At 34.3% G+C, this 21,472-nt stretch overlaps 1 protein-coding gene across 1 annotated transcript in view; it reads right to left on the reverse strand.

The window, feature by feature from the left end:
- Nucleotides 1-1,164: 1,164 nt before the first annotated feature.
- The window catches only part of LOC149779958 (sodium-coupled neutral amino acid transporter 7-like), a 44,373-nt gene continuing 24,065 nt past the window's right edge, over nt 1,165-21,472 (reverse strand). The window contains exons 6-9 of the mRNA XM_089936669.1: nt 13,581-13,638; nt 11,128-11,387; nt 5,690-5,889; nt 1,165-1,719 (exon numbers count right to left, since the gene is read on the reverse strand). Of these exons, the coding sequence (XP_089792795.1) occupies nt 1,523-1,719; nt 5,690-5,889; nt 11,128-11,387; nt 13,581-13,638 (715 nt within the window). The 3' untranslated portion in view covers nt 1,165-1,522. The remainder of the gene's footprint in view (nt 1,720-5,689; nt 5,890-11,127; nt 11,388-13,580; nt 13,639-21,472) is intronic.

A 21,472-nucleotide genomic window follows, 5' to 3' on the forward strand; every position in this document is an offset into this window, starting at 1 on the left:
AATGGATCAATGAATTAATGAGCATCTGAACAAATGCTGCTAGACTGGAATGCCTCTTTTGCAAGCAGTGGGGATATAAATTTAAAAAAAAGCCTGATATGGCTGATGTAACTAATACTGCACTCCAGGATCATGAGATGTAGACAAACATGAAATTTTTGTACAAGTGCTGAAAAGCATCCTTATGTTGAAAATAGCATGTGTTTTGATTTCTGCCCAAAGCTGAGAGGCTATTTGAGCCTATACAATTGAGACTATTTGCACATATAATATTTCCGACCAGTGTACACATGGATCTGATGGCTGTATGAAAAATATTTCTATGTCTCCTTTCCTCTGCAGCTGGAGTCGAAGGAATATAAATAACAAACAAGCTAGAATTGAGTTTATAAAACATATACACTCTAACTCAGACCAAATGTCTACTGTAGTAAAAATTTTGAAAAACTGTTACAACAGCATGAAAACCTAAATATATCATCTAAATATATATCACATATATCATCTAAATATATATCACATATATCATCTAAATATATATCATATATTCAATCTAAATATATATCACATATATCATCTAAATATATATCACATATATCATCTAAATATATATCATATATATCAATCTAAATATATATCATATATATCATCTAAATATATATCATATATATCATCTAAATATATATCATATATATCATCTAAATATATATCATATATATCATCTAAATATATATCACATATATCATCTAAATATATATCATATATATCATCTAAACATATATCATATATATCAATCTAAATATATATCACATATATCATCTAAATATATATCATATATATCAATCTAAATATATATCACATATATCATCTAAATATATATCATATATATCATCTAAATATATATCATATATATCATCTAAATATATATCACATATATCATCTAAATATATATCATATATATCATCTAAATATATATCATATATATCATCTAAATATATATCATATATATCATCTAAATATATATCATATATATCATCTAAACATATATCATATATATCAATCTAAATATATATCACATATATCATCTAAATATATATCATCTAAATATATATCATATATATCATCTAAATATATATCATATATATCATCTAAATATATATCATATATATCATCTAAATATATATCATATATATCAATCTAAATATATCATCTACATATGAATATGTAGACCAAATTTTATTTCGTAACCTAAAGTGCTTAATATTACAGTGTTCCCCTTCTTGAACAGACCCTCTGACCAGTGGCCTTCCGCTTTTTACAGCAAAAACCCCTGGACACTGACAGGTTTGTGTTTAAAAGTACCCCTTATGGATGCCTGTCCCTCTAATGTAACTATGTGCAAACTGGTCATGTGGCTATTGGGAAGGAACTGGCAATAACAAATGTGAATGGACAATTCATTAAGTGGACAAAGGTCACTTGGACTTACATCCCGAGAAGCTGATAAACCAATGGTTAATCTCTAGCATGTGTACTTGGATTTATCAGCTGACACTCCTTTATCAATGTCATTCATTATTGACTGGGTCAATGTCAAACCAAATACAAAGGCTCCAAGAATCAGAAAAGCTGAGGAAACTGCAAACAGGAATCTATTTTTTCTGCTCCATGTTCCTTTCTCTCTCACTTCCTTCAAGTTGGTCACCAGTAAACACATACCTGTAACATAAAACAAATATTGTGTTGTAACTTCCCATTCTTTTACTTTGTAGTTGTGCGCAAAATATTTAGAACACACTAATTGTTTTATTTTTATCCAACTAGAGTTATTACTACAATTTGATCATCAGGCCCTAAAACAGAGACTCTTGTGATGAGAAACCCAAGTCTGGAGCATGGGCAGTCAGGGGAAGTAACTCCTCTGATAGAATGACAACATTGGAAATCTAACTTAGTATGGTCACATCAATATAAAACTGAATGATAAATTTAATTGAAATTCAACATTCATAAGTAAAAATAATTGCTGTGAAGTCATTCTTGATACAATATCTTAATCAGTCAGCTGTGCTACTGGTATAGAATTCTTTCTGCATAAGAAAAACAACAAGAGGCCTAAGTGTATCTGGTAGTGCTCACCTGTCATATACAACTTGTCATAAGATCAATTCACCCAACTGGCTTAGGTGGTTTTGTCTGAACCAACACATCCAATGTAAACTCTCTCCCAAATTTTATATCATGTTAATTGTACCTATTTTATCCCAACAAGAATGTTTTCAAACGATAAGGGCATCATTAATATGCAGTGTTTTGATCATAATCAAAGTTATCTAAGATGCAGATGATATGCATATTCACAAAGTTTTATCAAAAATTTCATGAGAAATATAGTTTCTAAATCTAGAGAGGTTACAAGCCCTGCCAATCAGAGGTAAGATGTCTCATCAAATATGTAGATTTCACTTATTACAGAACCTGTCAATGATAATGATAACATAAGCTTAAGATAAAGAAAAATTTGATTGGAATCTGTTCTTCGGGGTGGTAACAAGCTCAGCCAAACAGATTCAGGATTACCTCATTAATATGTACAGATCTTGCCCATAATAAAATTCATCCCTCTTGATAATACAGTATTAAAATATTTAACAATTTTGATTAATCTGATTAAAATTAAATCCCCACTGTCCTATGTGAAGATCTGACCCTCGACTGCTTTGGAGTTATGTTCTAATGACCTTTAAATTAGCCAATGGAAATTCAGCTTTCAGAAATCTAAAAGTGAATTAAATCATTCAGTACACACTGATTCTGTTCAGCCATGCTACTCAGTCTCCCAGACATGAAGACTTCATTTGATTGGCTGATAAAATTAGCAATTATGGAAATAAGATAGGCCACTAAAAGATGACCCCTAAGTGGTCACTGTCAGATCTTCAGTGACGATCTGATTATAATCAGATTGCAATTCTGATCAAATTATAGCTGCTAGGATTTTGACAAGCACATCCAGTCAGATGCAATATGTTGACAAGCACATCCAATCAGATGCAATATGATGACAAGCATATCCAATCTGATGCAGTACGATGACAAGCACATCCAATCAGATGCAATATGTTGACAAGCACATCCAATCAAATGCAATACGATGACAAGCACATCCAATCAGATGCAATATGATGACAAGCACATCCAATCAGATGCAATATCTTGACAAGCATATCCAAGATTGGATGCAATGTCCCCTCATTAATATACATCCATTTAACTCAATGAAACTCAAACAAGATCAAAATAACATGGGCCTATTTAACCAGTCTGATCAAAATCCTTTTTAAAATAATCCCAAGAGTGATAAAAAAAAAAAATTCATATCTGATACAATATTACCCCATAAATATGCACAGGTCTCACTCGTAACAAAAATCATCCAACATCTTGATATCTGTCTATTTATCAAGTCTGATTAAAACTGATAAGAAATACAGCCTGTCAAGGGGAAAAAAGCTCAGCCAATCAAATGCAAGATCACCTCAATAATGTGCATAGATCTTGCTCATGATAACACACATATCTAACACATATCTGTAAGCCTATTTAACAAATTTTATAGAAATATGATCAGAAAAAGTCACTACAGTCTTGACAAGCAAATCCAATCTGAATCAAATCACCTCATTAATAGGTAATGGATCTTGCTCATAACTACTCAATTAAGATGTTAATGATTTAGACACACAGACCAAGTTTAATCAAAACTGGATCAGGAATACACATGCAGGATTATTTTATTAATAAGTCTGGATCATGCAAATTATCAGACTCATTTGAGATCTTTATAATATAAGCTAACATTTGATGTTGGATCAAAACAGGATCAAAAATATGGCTTCAAGAGTGGTAACAAGCACAGCCTATCAGATGCAGGATGACATTAATATGCATGGATCCTGCTCACTTCCAAAATTGTCCATGATCTTGCTGATATATCTGTACGCCCATATACCAAATTTTATTTAAAAAACAATCAGAATTATGGCTTCTAGAGTGGTAATAAGCACAGCCTACTGGATGTAAAATCATGTCATTAATACAATGGATTTCACTCATCATAAAAATTGCCAATGTTCTTGATGATAACAACACATTTCAAGCCTGATCTAAATCAAACCATAAATATCGCTTCCTGAGTTGTAACAAGCTCATCCAATCAGATGCAATATGTCTTCCAGAGTTGTAACAAGCTCATCCAATCAGATGCAATGTCTTCCAGAGTTGTAACGAGCTCATCCAATCAGATGCAATGTCTTCCAGAGTTGTAACAAGCTCATCCAATCAGATGCAATATGCCTTACAGAGTTGTAACAAGCTCATCCAATCAGATGCAATGTCTTCCAGAATTGTAACAAGCTCATCCAATCAGATGCATGATTATGTCATTATATGCATGGATTTCACTCATTATCAAACCCATCCATGATCTTGATGATGCACATCATACCTTCAAGTTGGATCAAAATTGGATCAGATTTATAGCTTTCAGTGCAGCAACTAGTTCAACCAATCGGATTCAAGATCATTTCATTAGTATGCATGGATACTGCTCATAATACTGAACTCTGAAATCCTCATGATATGTTCCATGTCTGATCAAAACTGAATCAGAAATATGGCCTCCAAAGTGGTAACAAGCTCAACCAATTAGATGCAAGATAATGTCATTATCATGCATAAATATTCCTCATTATCAAACTTGTTTGAGATCTTAATGATGTAAAAATATATTCCAAGTTTTATCATAACTGGATCAGGAATGGTAATAACCTCCATAAATTTAATGCAAGATTATCCAATCAGCATGTAAAGATCTTGATTATCACCAAACTAGTCCAAGATTTTAATGATATAAACTAAATTTCCAAATTGTATTGACATTGGATCAAAAATAAAGACTTCAAAGTGGTAATTAGCAATTGTTGATGGACAGATGATGCAATTTGTTGATGACATGATGGAGACAGGGCCATAAGATCACTTAGCCTAATGGCTAGGTGAGCCAAAAATATTTTCAAGCTACCAAAGGAACATCTTCATTAGCCAAGTTCTGATATGTTAACCCTATCTACACCTTGATGGATCAATCTGATATTTCTCTGCTTCGGGTCTGTGAATTTCATTGGATGTGGCAGCAAGCCATCACATCCAATTAAATTCAAGTTGTTCAAATTTGAACACTGTTTCTACATGAATGAGATAAGGGAAACACACATCTGGAATGGACTCATAAATAAGCAATTTTATATTGCCGGTCTATGTTTGTATAAATACATCCTTTCAATCAAATACACCTGTAATAACTTCTGTCTAGTATGTAGTCATACTTTTGATGTTAAACTTACAATGTATCCTTTTGAAGTCAATTGCCTTTCCTATATCAGCTGATGTACAATGCACCACTGTTACATGATACTGATTAGTTACATACTAAGGGAGACAACTCATGAAATCCAATAGATATTGCTTGGACAAAGCACTAAAATATCTGATCGATCTGTCACGGTGTAGATATGGTTAACATATCAGAACCTTGTCTGGAGAAGATCCCAAAACAAACAGGTCCCGACCTGATGAAAATAAATATGTGAACTTAACTCCCTCTATAGTTTAAGAAATAGATTCTTACCAGGAAAAATGAAAATGAAAGTTGCTGCTAGTGTTCCCAGCAGCTGTATAACAACTCCAATATTGGGTATAAAGGATGCAAGAATTATTGTGGAAATGAACCAAACAATGGTAATGACGATACGACGCAACTTCTCATGAGACTCGATAACTTCTGGTGATAATCTTCGTAAGTCTATCCATAAACATTCAAAGGATGCCCTACAAAGATATTAAAAGAAAGGAATCACAAACATTCTATGCTGATACATTATATTCCCGCCCTAGGAATCACAAACATTCTATGAATGATGCATTATATTCCTGCCCCATGTTTAAAACTTCTTTAAAGAGACACTAAAAGAGCATGTCCGACCATATACAGCAATGACACTTACCATGCCCTTCTAACTCTATAAATATAATGTTCCTTCCCTGACCAAAAGGCAAACAACTTATCAATTTTATTGCAAGAAGATGGTTATAATGTGACAACAACACAGTTATAATGTAAAAATAATAGTTATAATGTAAAACCCAAACAGTCTATAAAGTTTCTGGTAAACAGTTCAAGTCTATAATGTTTCTGGCAAACAGTCTATAATGTATCTGGCAAATAGTCTATAATGTTTCTGGTAAATGAGTCTAAGCCAGTAATGTTTCTGGCAAAGAGTCTAAGTCTATAATGTTTCTGGTAAACAGTCCAAGTCCATAATGTTTCTGGCAAACAGTCCAAGTCTATAATGTTTCTGGTAAACAGTCCAAGTCCATAATGTTTCTGGCAAACAGTCCAAGTCCATAATATTTCTGGCAAACAGTCCAAGTCCATAATGTTTCTGGCAAACAGTCCAAGTCCATAATGTTTCTGGCAAAGAGTCTAAGTCCATAATGTTTCTGGTAAACAGTCCAAGTCCATAATGTTTCTGGCAAACAGTCTGTCAGTAATGTTTCTGGTAAACAGTCTAAGTCAGTAATGTTTCTGGTAAACAGTCTAAGTCAGTAGTGTTTCTGGCAAACAGTCCAAGTCCATAATGTTTCTGGCAAACAGTCTAAGTCCATAATGTTTCTGGCAAACAGTCTAAGTCAGTAATGTTTCTGGCAAACAGTCTAAGTCTATAATGTTTCTGGCAAACAGTCCAAGTCCATAATGTTTCTGGCAAACAGTCTGTCAGTAATGTTTTTGGCAAACAGTCTAAGTCTATAATGTTTCTGGCAAACAGTCTGTCAGTAATGTTTCTGGCAAACAGTCTAAGTCAGTAATGTTTCTGGCAAACAGTCTAAGCCAGTAATGTTTCTGGAAAACAGTCTAAGTCAGTAATGTTTCTGGCAAACAGTCTAAGTCAGTAATGTTTCTGGAAAACAGTCTAAGTCAGTAATGTTTCTGGCAAACAGTCTAAGTCAGTAATGTTTCTGGAAAACAGTCTAAGTCAGTAATGTTTCTGGCAAACAGTCTAAGTCAGTAATGTTTCTGGAAAACAGGCTAAGTCAGTAATGTTTCTGGCAAACAGTCCAAGTCAGTAATGTTTCTGGCAAACAGTCTAAGTCAGTAATGTTTCTGGCAAACAGTCTAAGTCAGTAATGTTTCTGGCAAACAGTCCAAGTCCATAATGTTTCTGGTAAACAGTCTAAGTCTATAATGTTTCTGGCAAACAGTCTAAGTCAGTAATGTTTCTGGCAAACAGTCCAAGTCCATAATGTTTCTGGCAAACAGTCTCAGTCAATAATGTTTCTGGTAAACAGTCTAAAACAGTAATGTTTCTGGCAAACAGTCTAAGTCAGTAATGTTTCTGCAAACAGTCTAAGTCAGTAATGGTTCTGGCAAACAGTCCAAGTCCATAATGTTTCTGGTAAACAGTCTAAGTCCATAATGTTTCTGGCAAACAGTCTAAGTCAGTAATGTTTCTGGCAAACAGTCCAAGTCAGTAATGTTTCTGGCAAACAGTCCAAGTCCATAATGTTTCTGGCAAACAGTCTAAGTCCATAATGTTTCTGGCAAACAGTCTAAGTCAGTAATGTTTCTGGCAAACAGTCCAAGTCCATAATGTTTCTGGTAAACAGTCCAAGTCCATAATGTTTCTGGCAAACAGTCTGTCAGTAATGTTTCTGGCAAACAGTCTAAGTCAGTAATGTTTCTGGCAAACAGTCTAAGTCAGTAATGTTTCTGGCAAACAGTCCAAGTCAGTAATGTTTCTGGCAAACAGTCCAAGTCCATAATGTTTCTGGTAAACAGTCCAAGTCCATAATGTTTCTGGCAAACAGTCTGTCAGTAATGTTTCTGGTAAACAGTCTAAGTCAGTAATGTTTCTGGCAAACAGTCTAAGTCAGTAATGTTTCTGGTAAACAGTCCAAGTCCATAATGTTTCTGGAAAACAGTCTAAGTCAGTAATGTTTTTGGCAAACAGTCTAAGTCAGTAATGTTTCTGGCAAACAGTCTAAGTCAGTAATGTTTCTGGCAAACAGTCCAAGTCCATAATGTTTCTGGCAAACAGTCTCAGTCAATAATGTTTCTGGTAAACAGTCTAAGTCAGTAATGTTTCTGGCAAACAGTCTAAGTCAGTAATGTTTCTGGCAAACAGTCTAAGTCAGTAATGTTTCTGGCAAACAGTCCAAGTCCATAATGTTTCTGGTAAACAGTCTAAGTCCATAATGTTTCTCGCAAACAGTCTAAGTCAGTAATGTTTCTGGCAAACAGTCTAAGTCAGTAATGTTTCTGGTAAACAATCCAAGTCCATAATGTTTCTGGCAAACAGTCTGTCAGTAATGTTTCTGGCAAACAGTCTAAGTCAGTAATGTTTCTGGCAAACAGTCCAAGTCCATAATGTTTCTGGTAAACAGTCTAAGTCCATAATGTTTCTGGCAAACAGTCTAAGTCTATAATGTTTCTGGTAAACAGTCTAAGTCAGTAGTGTTTCTGGCAAACAGTCCAAGTCAGTAATGTTTCTGGCAAACTTCCTAGGTCTATAATGTTTCTGGCAAACAGTCTAAGTCAGTAATGTTTCTGGCAAACAGTCTAAGTCACTAATGTTTCTGGCAAACAGTCTAAGTCAGTAATGTTTCTGGCAAACAGTCTAAGTCAGTAATGTTTCTGGCAAACAGTCTAAGTCAGTAATGTTTCTGGCAAACAGTCCAAGTCCATAATGTTTCTGGTAAACAGTCTAAGTCTATAATGTTTCTGGCAAACAGTCTAAGTCAGTAATGTTTCTGGCAAACAGTCCAAGTCCATAATGTTTCTGGCAAACAGTCTCAGTCAATAATGTTTCTGGTAAACAGTCTAAAACAGTAATGTTTCTGGCAAACAGTCTAAGTCAGTAATGTTTCTGCAAACAGTCTAAGTCAGTAATGGTTCTGGCAAACAGTCCAAGTCCATAATGTTTCTGGTAAACAGTCTAAGTCCATAATGTTTCTGGCAAACAGTCTAAGTCAGTAATGTTTCTGGCAAACAGTCCAAGTCAGTAATGTTTCTGGCAAACAGTCCAAGTCCATAATGTTTCTGGCAAACAGTCTAAGTCCATAATGTTTCTGGCAAACAGTCTAAGTCAGTAATGTTTCTGGCAAACAGTCCAAGTCCATAATGTTTCTGGTAAACAGTCCAAGTCCATAATGTTTCTGGCAAACAGTCTGTCAGTAATGTTTCTGGCAAACAGTCTAAGTCAGTAATGTTTCTGGCAAACAGTCTAAGTCAGTAATGTTTCTGGCAAACAGTCCAAGTCAGTAATGTTTCTGGCAAACAGTCCAAGTCCATAATGTTTCTGGTAAACAGTCCAAGTCCATAATGTTTCTGGCAAACAGTCTGTCAGTAATGTTTCTGGTAAACAGTCTAAGTCAGTAATGTTTCTGGCAAACAGTCTAAGTCAGTAATGTTTCTGGTAAACAGTCCAAGTCCATAATGTTTCTGGAAAACAGTCTAAGTCAGTAATGTTTTTGGCAAACAGTCTAAGTCAGTAATGTTTCTGGCAAACAGTCTAAGTCAGTAATGTTTCTGGCAAACAGTCCAAGTCCATAATGTTTCTGGCAAACAGTCTCAGTCAATAATGTTTCTGGTAAACAGTCTAAGTCAGTAATGTTTCTGGCAAACAGTCTAAGTCAGTAATGTTTCTGGCAAACAGTCTAAGTCAGTAATGTTTCTGGCAAACAGTCCAAGTCCATAATGTTTCTGGTAAACAGTCTAAGTCCATAATGTTTCTCGCAAACAGTCTAAGTCAGTAATGTTTCTGGCAAACAGTCTAAGTCAGTAATGTTTCTGGTAAACAATCCAAGTCCATAATGTTTCTGGCAAACAGTCTGTCAGTAATGTTTCTGGCAAACAGTCTAAGTCAGTAATGTTTCTGGCAAACAGTCCAAGTCCATAATGTTTCTGGTAAACAGTCTAAGTCCATAATGTTTCTGGCAAACAGTCTAAGTCTATAATGTTTCTGGTAAACAGTCTAAGTCAGTAGTGTTTCTGGCAAACAGTCCAAGTCAGTAATGTTTCTGGCAAACTTCCTAGGTCTATAATGTTTCTGGCAAACAGTCTAAGTCAGTAATGTTTCTGGCAAACAGTCTAAGTCACTAATGTTTCTGGCAAACAGTCTAAGTCAGTAATGTTTCTGGCAAACAGTCTAAGTCAGTAATGTTTCTGGCAAACAGTCCAAGTCCATAATGTTTCTAGTAAACAGCCTAAGTCTATAATGTTTCTGGCAAACAGTCTAAGTCAGTAATGTTTCTGGCAAACAGTCTAAGTCAGTAATATTTCTGGCAAACAGTCCAAGTCCATAATGTTTCTGGTAAACAGTCTAAAACAGTAATGTTTCTGGCAAACAGTCTAAGTCAGTAATGTTTCTGGCAAACAGTCTAAGTCAGTAATGTTTCTGGCAAACAGTCCAAGTCCATAATGTTTCTGGTAAACAGTCCAAGTCCATAATGTTTCTGGCAAACAGTCTGTCAGTAATGTTTCTGGTAAACAGTCTAAAACAGTAATGTTTCTGGCAAACAGTCCAAGTCCATAATGTTTCTGGTAAACAGTCTAAAACAGTAATGTTTCTGGCAAACAGTCTACGTCTATAATGTTTCTGGCAAACAGTCTGTCAGTAATGTTTCTGGCAAACAGTCTATAATGTTTCTGGCAAACAGTCTAAGTCAGTAATGTTTCTGGTAAACAGTCCAGGTACAAAAAGTTAAGAAATGTGTAGAACACTGAAATCTTTCTATCAAGTCCTGAAAATCTAATCAGGTAGTCAACATATGAATACAAATATGCTAACCAAATTTCATTTTTCTGTGTTGTGTAGTTTTGTGGAGTCTGGGTAATAAGCTACTTGGGACTGATGGACAGGACCAATTCACTTCAATGCAAGCAGTCTGGCATAAATACCACTGGGACAATTTTACTGGGCATTTTTATTATCAGGCAAGTGAGACATATCAAAGCCATATCCTTACTGAGACAACACATTGCTATGATAAATGTATTTTCACACTTACCTGCCACAAAAAAGCAGGATTGGATATGTTGTGTAGGTTTTAACAGCAATGAGAATGACAGCCATTAAAATGACAGGAGAGTGGTCATATGATAATAAAATGTCACTGGTCACTTTATCCCCAAATGTCAGGTAGCCAAAAGCTGCAGTACCGGTATAAGTTATCACACATATTAACATGGCAATGCCTGCAGTCTTGGAGAAGTCTCGTAGATTTCTTCCCTCCATACAGGAATATATAGGAATGACGCTGACATGGCACTGAAACAAAACAAAAGGCTCTTGTGGGCCTGATATCACTCACCTGGCTTATAGAACTTAACAGTCAACCATTTCACAAAGCAGTCTTGTGTAGTATTGTAAAAACACAACATATTCAAACTACATCCCAAACTTTATATTATGTCAGTTTTATCTATTTTACCAAAGTCTAATAAAATTATTTCCAATGATATAAGCATTATAATCTGATAAAAATTATTTTCAATGACATAAGCAATATAATCTATAAAATTCTTTCCAAAGATAAAAGCATAATTAATATGCGTAGTCTCCTGCTCCTAACTGATGTCAACCATGAGCTTTAAAAGTTAAGTTTCCGGATGAAACTTGTTGTCTACAGAATCATGTCTTTCAAAATCATAAGTCACATTTTTTTCAATCCATGGCTCTCCTTATTCTTTGTAATTAAACTTGTAATTGTTCCATGAAAAAAGCATATTAGGATAGGTTTTTTATTATATGCCAGAAATCCAGAAAAAGAATTCCAAATAATTTGTGAATTAAGGCACTGAATATATATAATGTCATAAATCAATAATAATACATGAGATAATGTACAAATGACAAATGTTTCAGGCACTTTAAATTGGCAATACTAGCAACTATCAAACTAATTCACCACAAATATAAATGCTCTTCCAAATATTTAAACATTTCAGATACGTCAAAAAGTTTAGAAATAATTCTTCGCAAATAAATTTATAACCATAAACATGGCATTTACACAAATGTTTTTGGGAAACAAAATCATTAGAAAAAACCAATTATTTTCAAACAATTATCTATAACTGTTTAAAGAAAATCTTATCTTTTTTTATAATACTTAACATAAATTATGCAATCCTCAATTATTCTCTTGACCGCTCTGGTGGCCTAGTGGTTAGAGCGTCCACCTCGGAAGCGGGAGGTCATGGGTTCGATCCCCAGCAGAGTCATAACAAAGACTTACAAAAATGGTACTAACAGCTACCTTGCTTTGCATTCAGCATTAAGAGGTTAGTGTTGGGGCTGGTCAGCCTGGTGTCAGGATAATGTGACTGGGTGGGACATCATGCTATATGTCTGCATCATGATGCTCCAGTGCTGGACATCACTATAAACTGCCACAATGCAGAGATCGTAGCAATATGACTGAAAAATTGCTGAAGAGTCCAAATCACACACACACTCAAATCTTCTCTAGCAATATACTATCTCTCCAGTAATAAAATGCAAATCATTCATTTTTAATGAATTATTTCAATGACATTTATGATTTTTTGTATTCTGAAATTCTTTTCCTAAAACAGATTTTCATAATTTTTTCAAGGACCCAGTAACATTAATTCTGGGATTCTCAATAATTAACATGATGTATTACTTCCCATTCTTCTTAGGAGAGAGAGAGAGAAAGCAGATATCTGAAACAAAACCTACCAAAAATGTACAAAATTGCATTTGATCATGACCTGAGAAATATTTCACTGAATTTCATTAATATGTGAAGATTTTGTTCAAATAAATCTTATTTGACATCTGGTTCCCTTGAGGTAGTGTGGTGGAATTCTGTCTCTATCCAAACTTATACAAAAGGCACCAAGTTGCTGCTAAGATTCATGAACCAAATATGAAACAAAATGGGGTGGGCTGGGAGAGGAGGGCACATTGTTTACATGTCAATTGCCAAGGCATGAATTAGGGTTTTAAAATAAAACAAGAAGCTGATGATGGCTTACATGTCAAGACTTTTCTGCAAGCTTTTGATAAATTGGTGTAATATACATATTAGGCCAGACAGACACATGAATGCCAGGATACCAAAGTGACTGTGATGAACGGGACAATGCTACAGTGTCAGTGCATAGTTCCATCACTTGAGAACAATGCACAATGCCAAAAACTTTAATTTTTTTCTTCATCCAAATTCTTCATTCAATAGGAGATGCAAACTGGTTAAATCAAGGACTCCATAACGACCCAGACAACTATGATGCAGAGAGAAAAAGGAAATATAATGGTAATTTTGGATGAGCTTTTTAATTTACGAGAGATAAATGGAAAATGTAATAAATTAAATTTACAAACATATGCAATCACATGTGGGGAAATCCAAACAATAGATCATGCCCTTGTCTCATGGATGAATAAATAAATTAAAATCTGGTGCCAATAAAACATAAAATGTCCACTTACCTGATAACCAAAACATATTGTTGGTACTACAATAAAGACATCCATCCATTCATCTGGTCTGGAATACAAGAAGAAACTGATTGTGCTAAGTGGTTATGGTGAATTTTCAAAAATGTCTTTTTTTATATGATTTAAATTTTTATCACACGATAGCAATGAATGTGCATTGTAAAACTTGTTTCTTAATTTTGATATTCAGCTGGTGACATACCACCTTATGACATAGTATTCTGATATTCAGCTGGTGACATACCACCTTATGACATAGTATTCTGATATTCAGCTGGTGACATACCACCTTATGACATAGTATTCTGATATTCAGCTGCTGACATAACACCTGATGACATATTACAAGGTACATAGCAAGACTGACATCCAATGGTAAATGCAGGATGTTAGAGATATCCTAAAGTAAATTTATGTCGAAAACATTTTTTTTAAAAGGTGTGCATGTTATATTGAGCTCAACAGAATCTTAAAATATTCAAACAATTTGTCTGTGACATAAATAATAGCAAACACCTTGTCTATAACATAAATCATTTCAAACACTATTTGGAGATCCATTTGTTATTGCATGATTTATTTTGTCATCTTGATATACAGAATTAATAAATGATTGTCTTGTCTCACCTACATTTTTAAAACCTCCTTTACTTAAATTATTGATAAAATCAGAACCACTAGATCCAGTTTGCACTGGGCTGAATATTTACTTAACTGATAAACTGCTTTCTGAACTTCTGACAATGAAGCAACAGAAATAAAAATAGCACTTTAATGAGAAATACTTTTATCCACAAAATCTCTCTCCTACTGTGAAATGCTTTATTTTTATAGGTTTCAAATATCACAGTTTGGGTAAACCAAAAGTACATATTTGTTGGTACCTAATTTCAAGGATCTATCTTTAAGAAAAATAATGATGTATATGCAAGCGATTACATTGATATTTATTTCCAGCTACAGTTATTCAGTTGATTAAGTTATTCATTGCTGGCATAAATACAGAAATCTTAATGCCTGGATGACCTTGACCGTGTAGTCCAAAAATTGGATCCATAAAACACTGACAAGTAAATCTCCTTTTATTTACAAAACAAAAGAGTCTTTACTGCCTTGCATGTTGTTGCTGTTGTGGGGGTTTAACGCCATTTTTCAGCACACGATAGGCTATACATGGCGGCCAGTATTAATGGTGAAGGATTTGGTTGGTTGTTGTGGGGTTTAACGCCATTTTTCAGCACACGATAGGCCATATATGGCGGCCAGTATTAATGGTGGAGGAAGAACCCGGGAAATCCCCAGAAAGAACCACCGACCCTCAAGAAGCTACTGGCAAGCTTTCTCACATAACCACATTGGCTGAATCTGAGACCCGAACCGCTGCAGACAGAGGTGAGATGCAGTGATCTGTAACAGAGAGCGCTTTAGACCACTCGGCCACTCGGGGCCCCTTGCCTTGCATGAATTTTCAGGTTCATTAAATTCTGCATTTAATTAATTGTAATTAATTAGTGCCAGTTTTCTTTATCATTCATTTCTTAACCTAATGTATATTTCATACTGTCAGCACTACAGATAGCTGTGGAATTAAAACAAAGAAAGAAGCAGGTAATGCGTTTCTACTTCATATGATGGAAGGGGGCATAGGGGATGTTGGCTTTGGGAGATATTTCATTGTGACTTTAAATTCATGGTTTAGCTCAACCATGTAAACCACAAAAATTAGAATCAGGAAATTTAAAGTGTTTCACAGTATCAAAGAAAAATTCTAAATGTCACTACTTCTAAATGATCACTTTTGTACTTCTAAATGATCACTTTTGTTCTTAATCTATTTACAAATGATTTCCATCCATCACAGTACAATTGTAAAATGTCAAATCCTCTCTGCAAGCCAACAGATGAGTTATAAAAATGTACATTATCCATCATTAACATACATAAATAAAACAATTATAAAAACAATTTTATCATACTTATTTCTTTCCCATCATTAATGAATTCATCAACCAGAACATGCATATACATTACAAATAAAAATAGAGAAAAACATCTACCTTGGTGTACACCTAAAAAGCATGAAAAGTTTTACTCTAAGTGCATTCTGAGAATTATCCTTTGTATACATCTAAATAACATCTAACATTTTGCCATGAATCCCTAGTTTACTCAATTTACATCACAAATTATCAACATAAAAATCAATTTCTTATCACTAATTATCATATAAGTAATTAAACCATGCAAAATGAATATATCATCTCAAGTCTCCATATTCTTCATATAACCTAACTGTGATTCAATAAAAACATTTAATTCATCAACCTAATGTTGAAAATACCAATGATAAAGTTATCAAGGTGAAACACAGTACAGTACCAAGTTGATAGCATAGCTTGCCTCTCAGCATTTTTTCCATTGCAACTACAGCAAATAGGAGACACAAATCAATTATGTGTTTTACATATTATTACTCACAATGATTAGTAAATACAGGTAACTGTCTAGTGCACAACGTACTGATCCCAAATAATCAGCTTTGAGAAATTTCAAAGACACATGAAGCCCACATTGACTTAATGTTTAAATGATGATGATGAATACAAACCACAGACAATCCACACAAATAGAACATAACCCTACCGGTAAGAGTGCTTGAGACAATGTCCTAAAAATCTAGTTCAAAATCATGCATACATAAATTTAGGACAGTGACCTAATTTTGATGTGATGATTACTATGTTGAATCCAGAGTGAAAGCCACATGTCTACACACTGAAAATTGTATGACTGTAACAAAATTGCTAAAGGTAAAAAAAAAGTCAATTAAGTGTAAAATGTATATCATGATGACCTACTTTTGATATGACTGTTTAGTACTCCATGTTTGATCCAGACACTAAACTACAATATTCTAGAGACCGCTCCAGTGGCCTAGTGGTTAGAGTATCCACCTCGGATGCGGGAAGTCATGGGTTCAAACCCCTTCCAAGTCATACTAAAGACTTATAAAAATGGTACTAATAGCTATCTCGCTTGGCGCTCAGCATTAAGAGGTTAGTGTTAGGACTGGTTGGCCTGGTGTCAGGATAATGTGACTGGGTGGGACATCATGCTACATGTCTGCGGCATGATGCCCCAGTGCTAGACATCACTATGCATTGTCATACTGCAGACATCGTAGCGATATGACTGAATTTTTTTAAAAAGCTACGTTAAAAATCTAAATCACACACACACACACAATATTCTAAATGAGAAAGTGCATGAAAATATCAACTTGAGAAACACAAAATTAAACCAAGGAAAGATGGAGAGAGGTCAGACTAAGGTCAGAGGAGGTTAATGCTATATCCACATTCACATATTAGCCTTCTGATATCAGTCAATTAAGTTCAATTAAGATGAAAGATTAGAGAATTTAAAAAAGTCAAGGTCATTTTATGTAACACTTGTAAGTGACAATCAAATGCAGTTTCTTCTTAAAAGAAATAAATAAAACCTTAACACAAACTTTAGCTTTCCCTCTATAGTGATCAAATACAGACTGGAACCTAAAATGTTTCAATTTAAATTGTGAAGAAAATTTTTTATATTTTAAAAACATGTATAAAACAAGGTTAGGCATATGCTGATGAAAACATTGCAGTTCCTTCCAATAATAAAAACTCAAAAATATAAAATGCTGTCTACACCTTCCAATGCTGATACCACGGATGACACTGGTATCATAAGCTCCCTACATGTCATGCAGTTGAGTTAAACAGCAATTAAATGTACACGAGAAATAGAGAAAAATAATAAAGTAATAAAATTCAAATGATAAATCTTACTTGGCAGGTTTGAAAATTAAATAATTAGTTCTGCTTGATAATAAGCCATATTCTATTTAAAGAATCGTAGCCATTTAGCAAAAAGTACATATGCACTGAAAATTCCTGCAATCTCTTGCATTGATGGGATACACAAAATAATTGGCAGATTTTATGCCTCTTTACTCAAATGCAAAATACATTCAAGTCTGTAAAAGGAACTTAGTAATGATATGATTATTTTAAAGAAAGTATATAACAGAACAATGAAGTTGACTGGTTGGAAAAAAGCTCTCTGTTAACACAATAACGGAACATATACAGAAAATGAAAGGAATTTGTTTACCAGTTCTCTTTCTTCATCATAATAATCATTATTATCACTATTTTATCGTTATTAATATTTTTTTGCTGTTCATATTATTACAATTATTATAACTGCTACTAATGTTGTTGGTATTGTTGTAAATGCAGGAATCGTGCTTGGCTTCACCAAAGTTGCAAACTGCAATTTTTTCACCTTATTGGCAACAAAATATACCATCTGGCGATTTTTTTGGCAACAACATTTTTGGCTGTTAAAAACTCCATATACAGTCTTGGGTTTGGAGTTGAGAAATTTAAAGCACCAAGACTGGAAGCTGCAAACGTAGACATAAAACTCACTAGAATATATTGTTACATGAACAAATCCTTTGTTCATATTGACAAAACCCCTAACATGGCATTGTTATATCATAATCCACTTATGCTGATGTCTGGCCTTAGTACTCTGTGCTGTAATATGATAAAAATAGCCATGCTACCTGACTATAGTCTGAATATACCTCCGATTTAAACAACAAAAAGCACAAATGAGATAAAAGATGCACTGAACTTACTCAGTTCATTTATTGATTTATAATTTTAAACCTGATTAAGCCTGGGTAGGACCCTAACACCGTTATCATCTGTGCGTTTCATTCCAAATGGAAGTTTTCAGTGTAATAGACAACCCTGTTCACCAGTCATTTCCAGTTCCTGGACAAGTTCATTTTCAGCAAGGGATGTATGCAAGACCATACATGTATGTACATAGAAGGAAAATACTATGTCATCTGCTTCAGATATTTACAAGGTCAAATCAAGCAAAGGAAAATAATGACAAATTTGCCTTTCATGTGGATTCTGTAATTTCTTTGTACATGTGTACAAAGGGATATAACTAAACATTCAACATTATGGTAATTTACTGAATTATTCAGCAGGTACCAAATAGGATGAACTATGTCACAATGTTGTCTGAGAAAATCAACTTACCCTTACAGGGTGTATGCAACATGGTGCCTTGTTAGTATGGAAAGTCCATTAAATATGAAAGGCACAGAGAATGCCAGTGTTAAGTCCACTCTGGTCACATTCAAGTTACTAATTATAAATCAATGAAATAATTGACTAAGTTCTGTGCACCTTTTATCACATTAAAAGTTTCCGTTTTTTAAATTGGTGCAAGGGGTACAAACAAATGGGGAGGTATATTAAGATTATAGCTGCAATCGACCACCTCTGAAGGTGGGAACAGGAACAACTACAATCTATCAGACAATGGCAATTTTTTTTCTTTTGAAAAATGTACCACAAAAAATAGCTTTGTTGAAACTTCAAAGAAAACTGATTAACGCTGAAGCATCGATCGTTCTGAATATATACTAAGCAAATGAAAAAAATTGTGTCTCTGTCAATGTTTTAGTTATCTGATGTTGCCGCAGAAATACCAAATGGGCATTTGTTTGGTCCTTGAACAATCATCACATGAACCATCATCAAAGTAAGCCAAAGACCTCTGATCAAAGGAAGTCGGTAACAAACGTAAATAAAAACATTGCTTCATTTTTCATAGTGATTGGAACATATTTATTGTGTCGTGCAAGTTTCCTGTTTGCAACAAAAAAGTTCATGCTTACAATCGCTACCAATGGCAGAGTAAAACCACAAATTAAAGTTCCATTATTTTGAAACAACAGATATCTGGCTGTCGAGTTAAATGAAGGTGGGACAACTCACAAGAATGTTAAGCTTTTTAATTTGTTCACATGTTTTCATTTCCCTTTTTAATTTGTTCACATGTTTTCATTTCCCTTTTTAATTTGTTCATACATTTTCATTTCCCTTTCTAATTTGTTCACGTTTTCATTTCCCTTTTTAATCTGTTCATATGTTTTCATTTCCCTTTTTAATTTGTTCACACGTTTTCATTTCCCTTTTTAATTTGTTCACATGTTTTCATTTAACTGTGAATAGCCTCATCCCCTTGATACCTCGGCATCATGTACATGTACATGTAGCATATAAATAACTATACAGCCATGTGCTACTAGGATAATGAATATCAGAGTGAATTGTTTTGGGAAACATTTTTGTTGACAATGGGATATAAATCAAATGAGGAGTACCATTTCGTATATATTTACGTTTTAGTTGTGTTTTCTAACGGGATTTGACTGATACATGGATTTTTTAACATATAGCTGAATACCTGAATTCACAGATTTTATTATGTATTATTTAATACACTGTGGAGTGTACTACACAAATGTAAGTTGTCAATATACAAGTGCATTTCAAACTAGTTGTCTTCATTTAATCAAAATTTCCCAAAAATTTTCTCTGCATAAATCTTAATCATTTATGACCGGTTATCTCTTAAAAATTTCACTTGTATGTGAAATTTCAATTTATTATCAGCCCCCCCATATAAACATCTATTTATGTCAACAATATTACCTTGGTCCCAAGGATGTTAAGATAAACAGATAGTATTGCATTATGAAAATGGCGATATTTTTTAAAATTGCCGACAAAATAATGAGGTTGTTAATTTTTTGGGTGACAACTTTTTAAAGTGAGTGCCAAGCCTGTTAATGTCTGGTAAATGAAGTTTTTGCAACAGTAATACATCCATTAATGATGTGACCGTGAGAACATTAGTGGCATTCCCTGTTGTCATTTCAATTGAACATCAAGGAAAATTTTATTGGAGTGCTTGTGTAGCTCAAAATAATATTCACAGATTGAAAACTTGTCCTAAATATTCTTTGTTTCAATATGTTTCATAAAGCAAGACCACAGTGAATCTTAAGAACAGAAAGCACTAGAAAAACACATTTGTTGATAGTTTCAAATCATTTGATGTCAACATCTGCTGCCAAGTGCCATGAAAGGATGCTGAAATATTACTGGCTTTCAACTAGATGGAAGATCAAATATGGAGGATCTATAAGACATAAACTGTCAATCAAAGTGTTTTGGAACAAAGCTGATGGAATATAAGTAAAATTATCTTCTAAGTCAAATGGATGACAAGGAAGACTGCCCTTTATGCCGATGCACTATAAAAATTATTTCTAAGCAACTGATGTATGCAACAGCCTCACTATGATATTGCCCCTACACTATGAAATTGCACCACAATGATACTTCCCCACAGTATGAAACTGCCCCACACTATGAAACTGCACCACTATGATACTGCCCCATACTATGAAACTGCACCACACTATGAAACTGCACCACTATGATACTGCCCCACACTATGAAACTGCACCACTATGATACTGCCCCACACTATGAAATTGCACCACTATGATACTGCCCCACACTATGAAACTGCACCACTATGATACTGCCCCACACTATGAAATTGCACCACTATGATACTGCCCCACACTATGAAATTGCACCACTATGACACTGCCCCACACTATGAAATTGCACCACAATGATACTTCCCCACACTATGATATTGTCACAAGCAATGAAACTGACCCACTATGATACTGCCACACACTATAATAATACCACACACTGTGAAATTGCCCCATGCTATGAATTTTCTGCACACTGAATTTGCCCCACTGTATTAATCTGCCTCACTCTGATATTGCCCCACACTATGAAATTACCTCACACTATGATACTGCCCCACATTATGATATTGCTCCACACTATGTAACTGCCCCATGCTATGAATTTGTCCCACACTATAAATCTGCCTCACCCTGATATTGCCCCACACTGTGAAATTGTACCACA

The sequence above is a fragment of the Sinohyriopsis cumingii genome, chromosome 16, assembly GCF_028554795.1.
Source record: "Sinohyriopsis cumingii isolate HCF-2022 chromosome 16, ASM2855479v2, whole genome shotgun sequence".
In the NCBI taxonomy this organism is placed as follows: Eukaryota; Metazoa; Mollusca; class Bivalvia; order Unionida; family Unionidae; genus Sinohyriopsis; species Sinohyriopsis cumingii.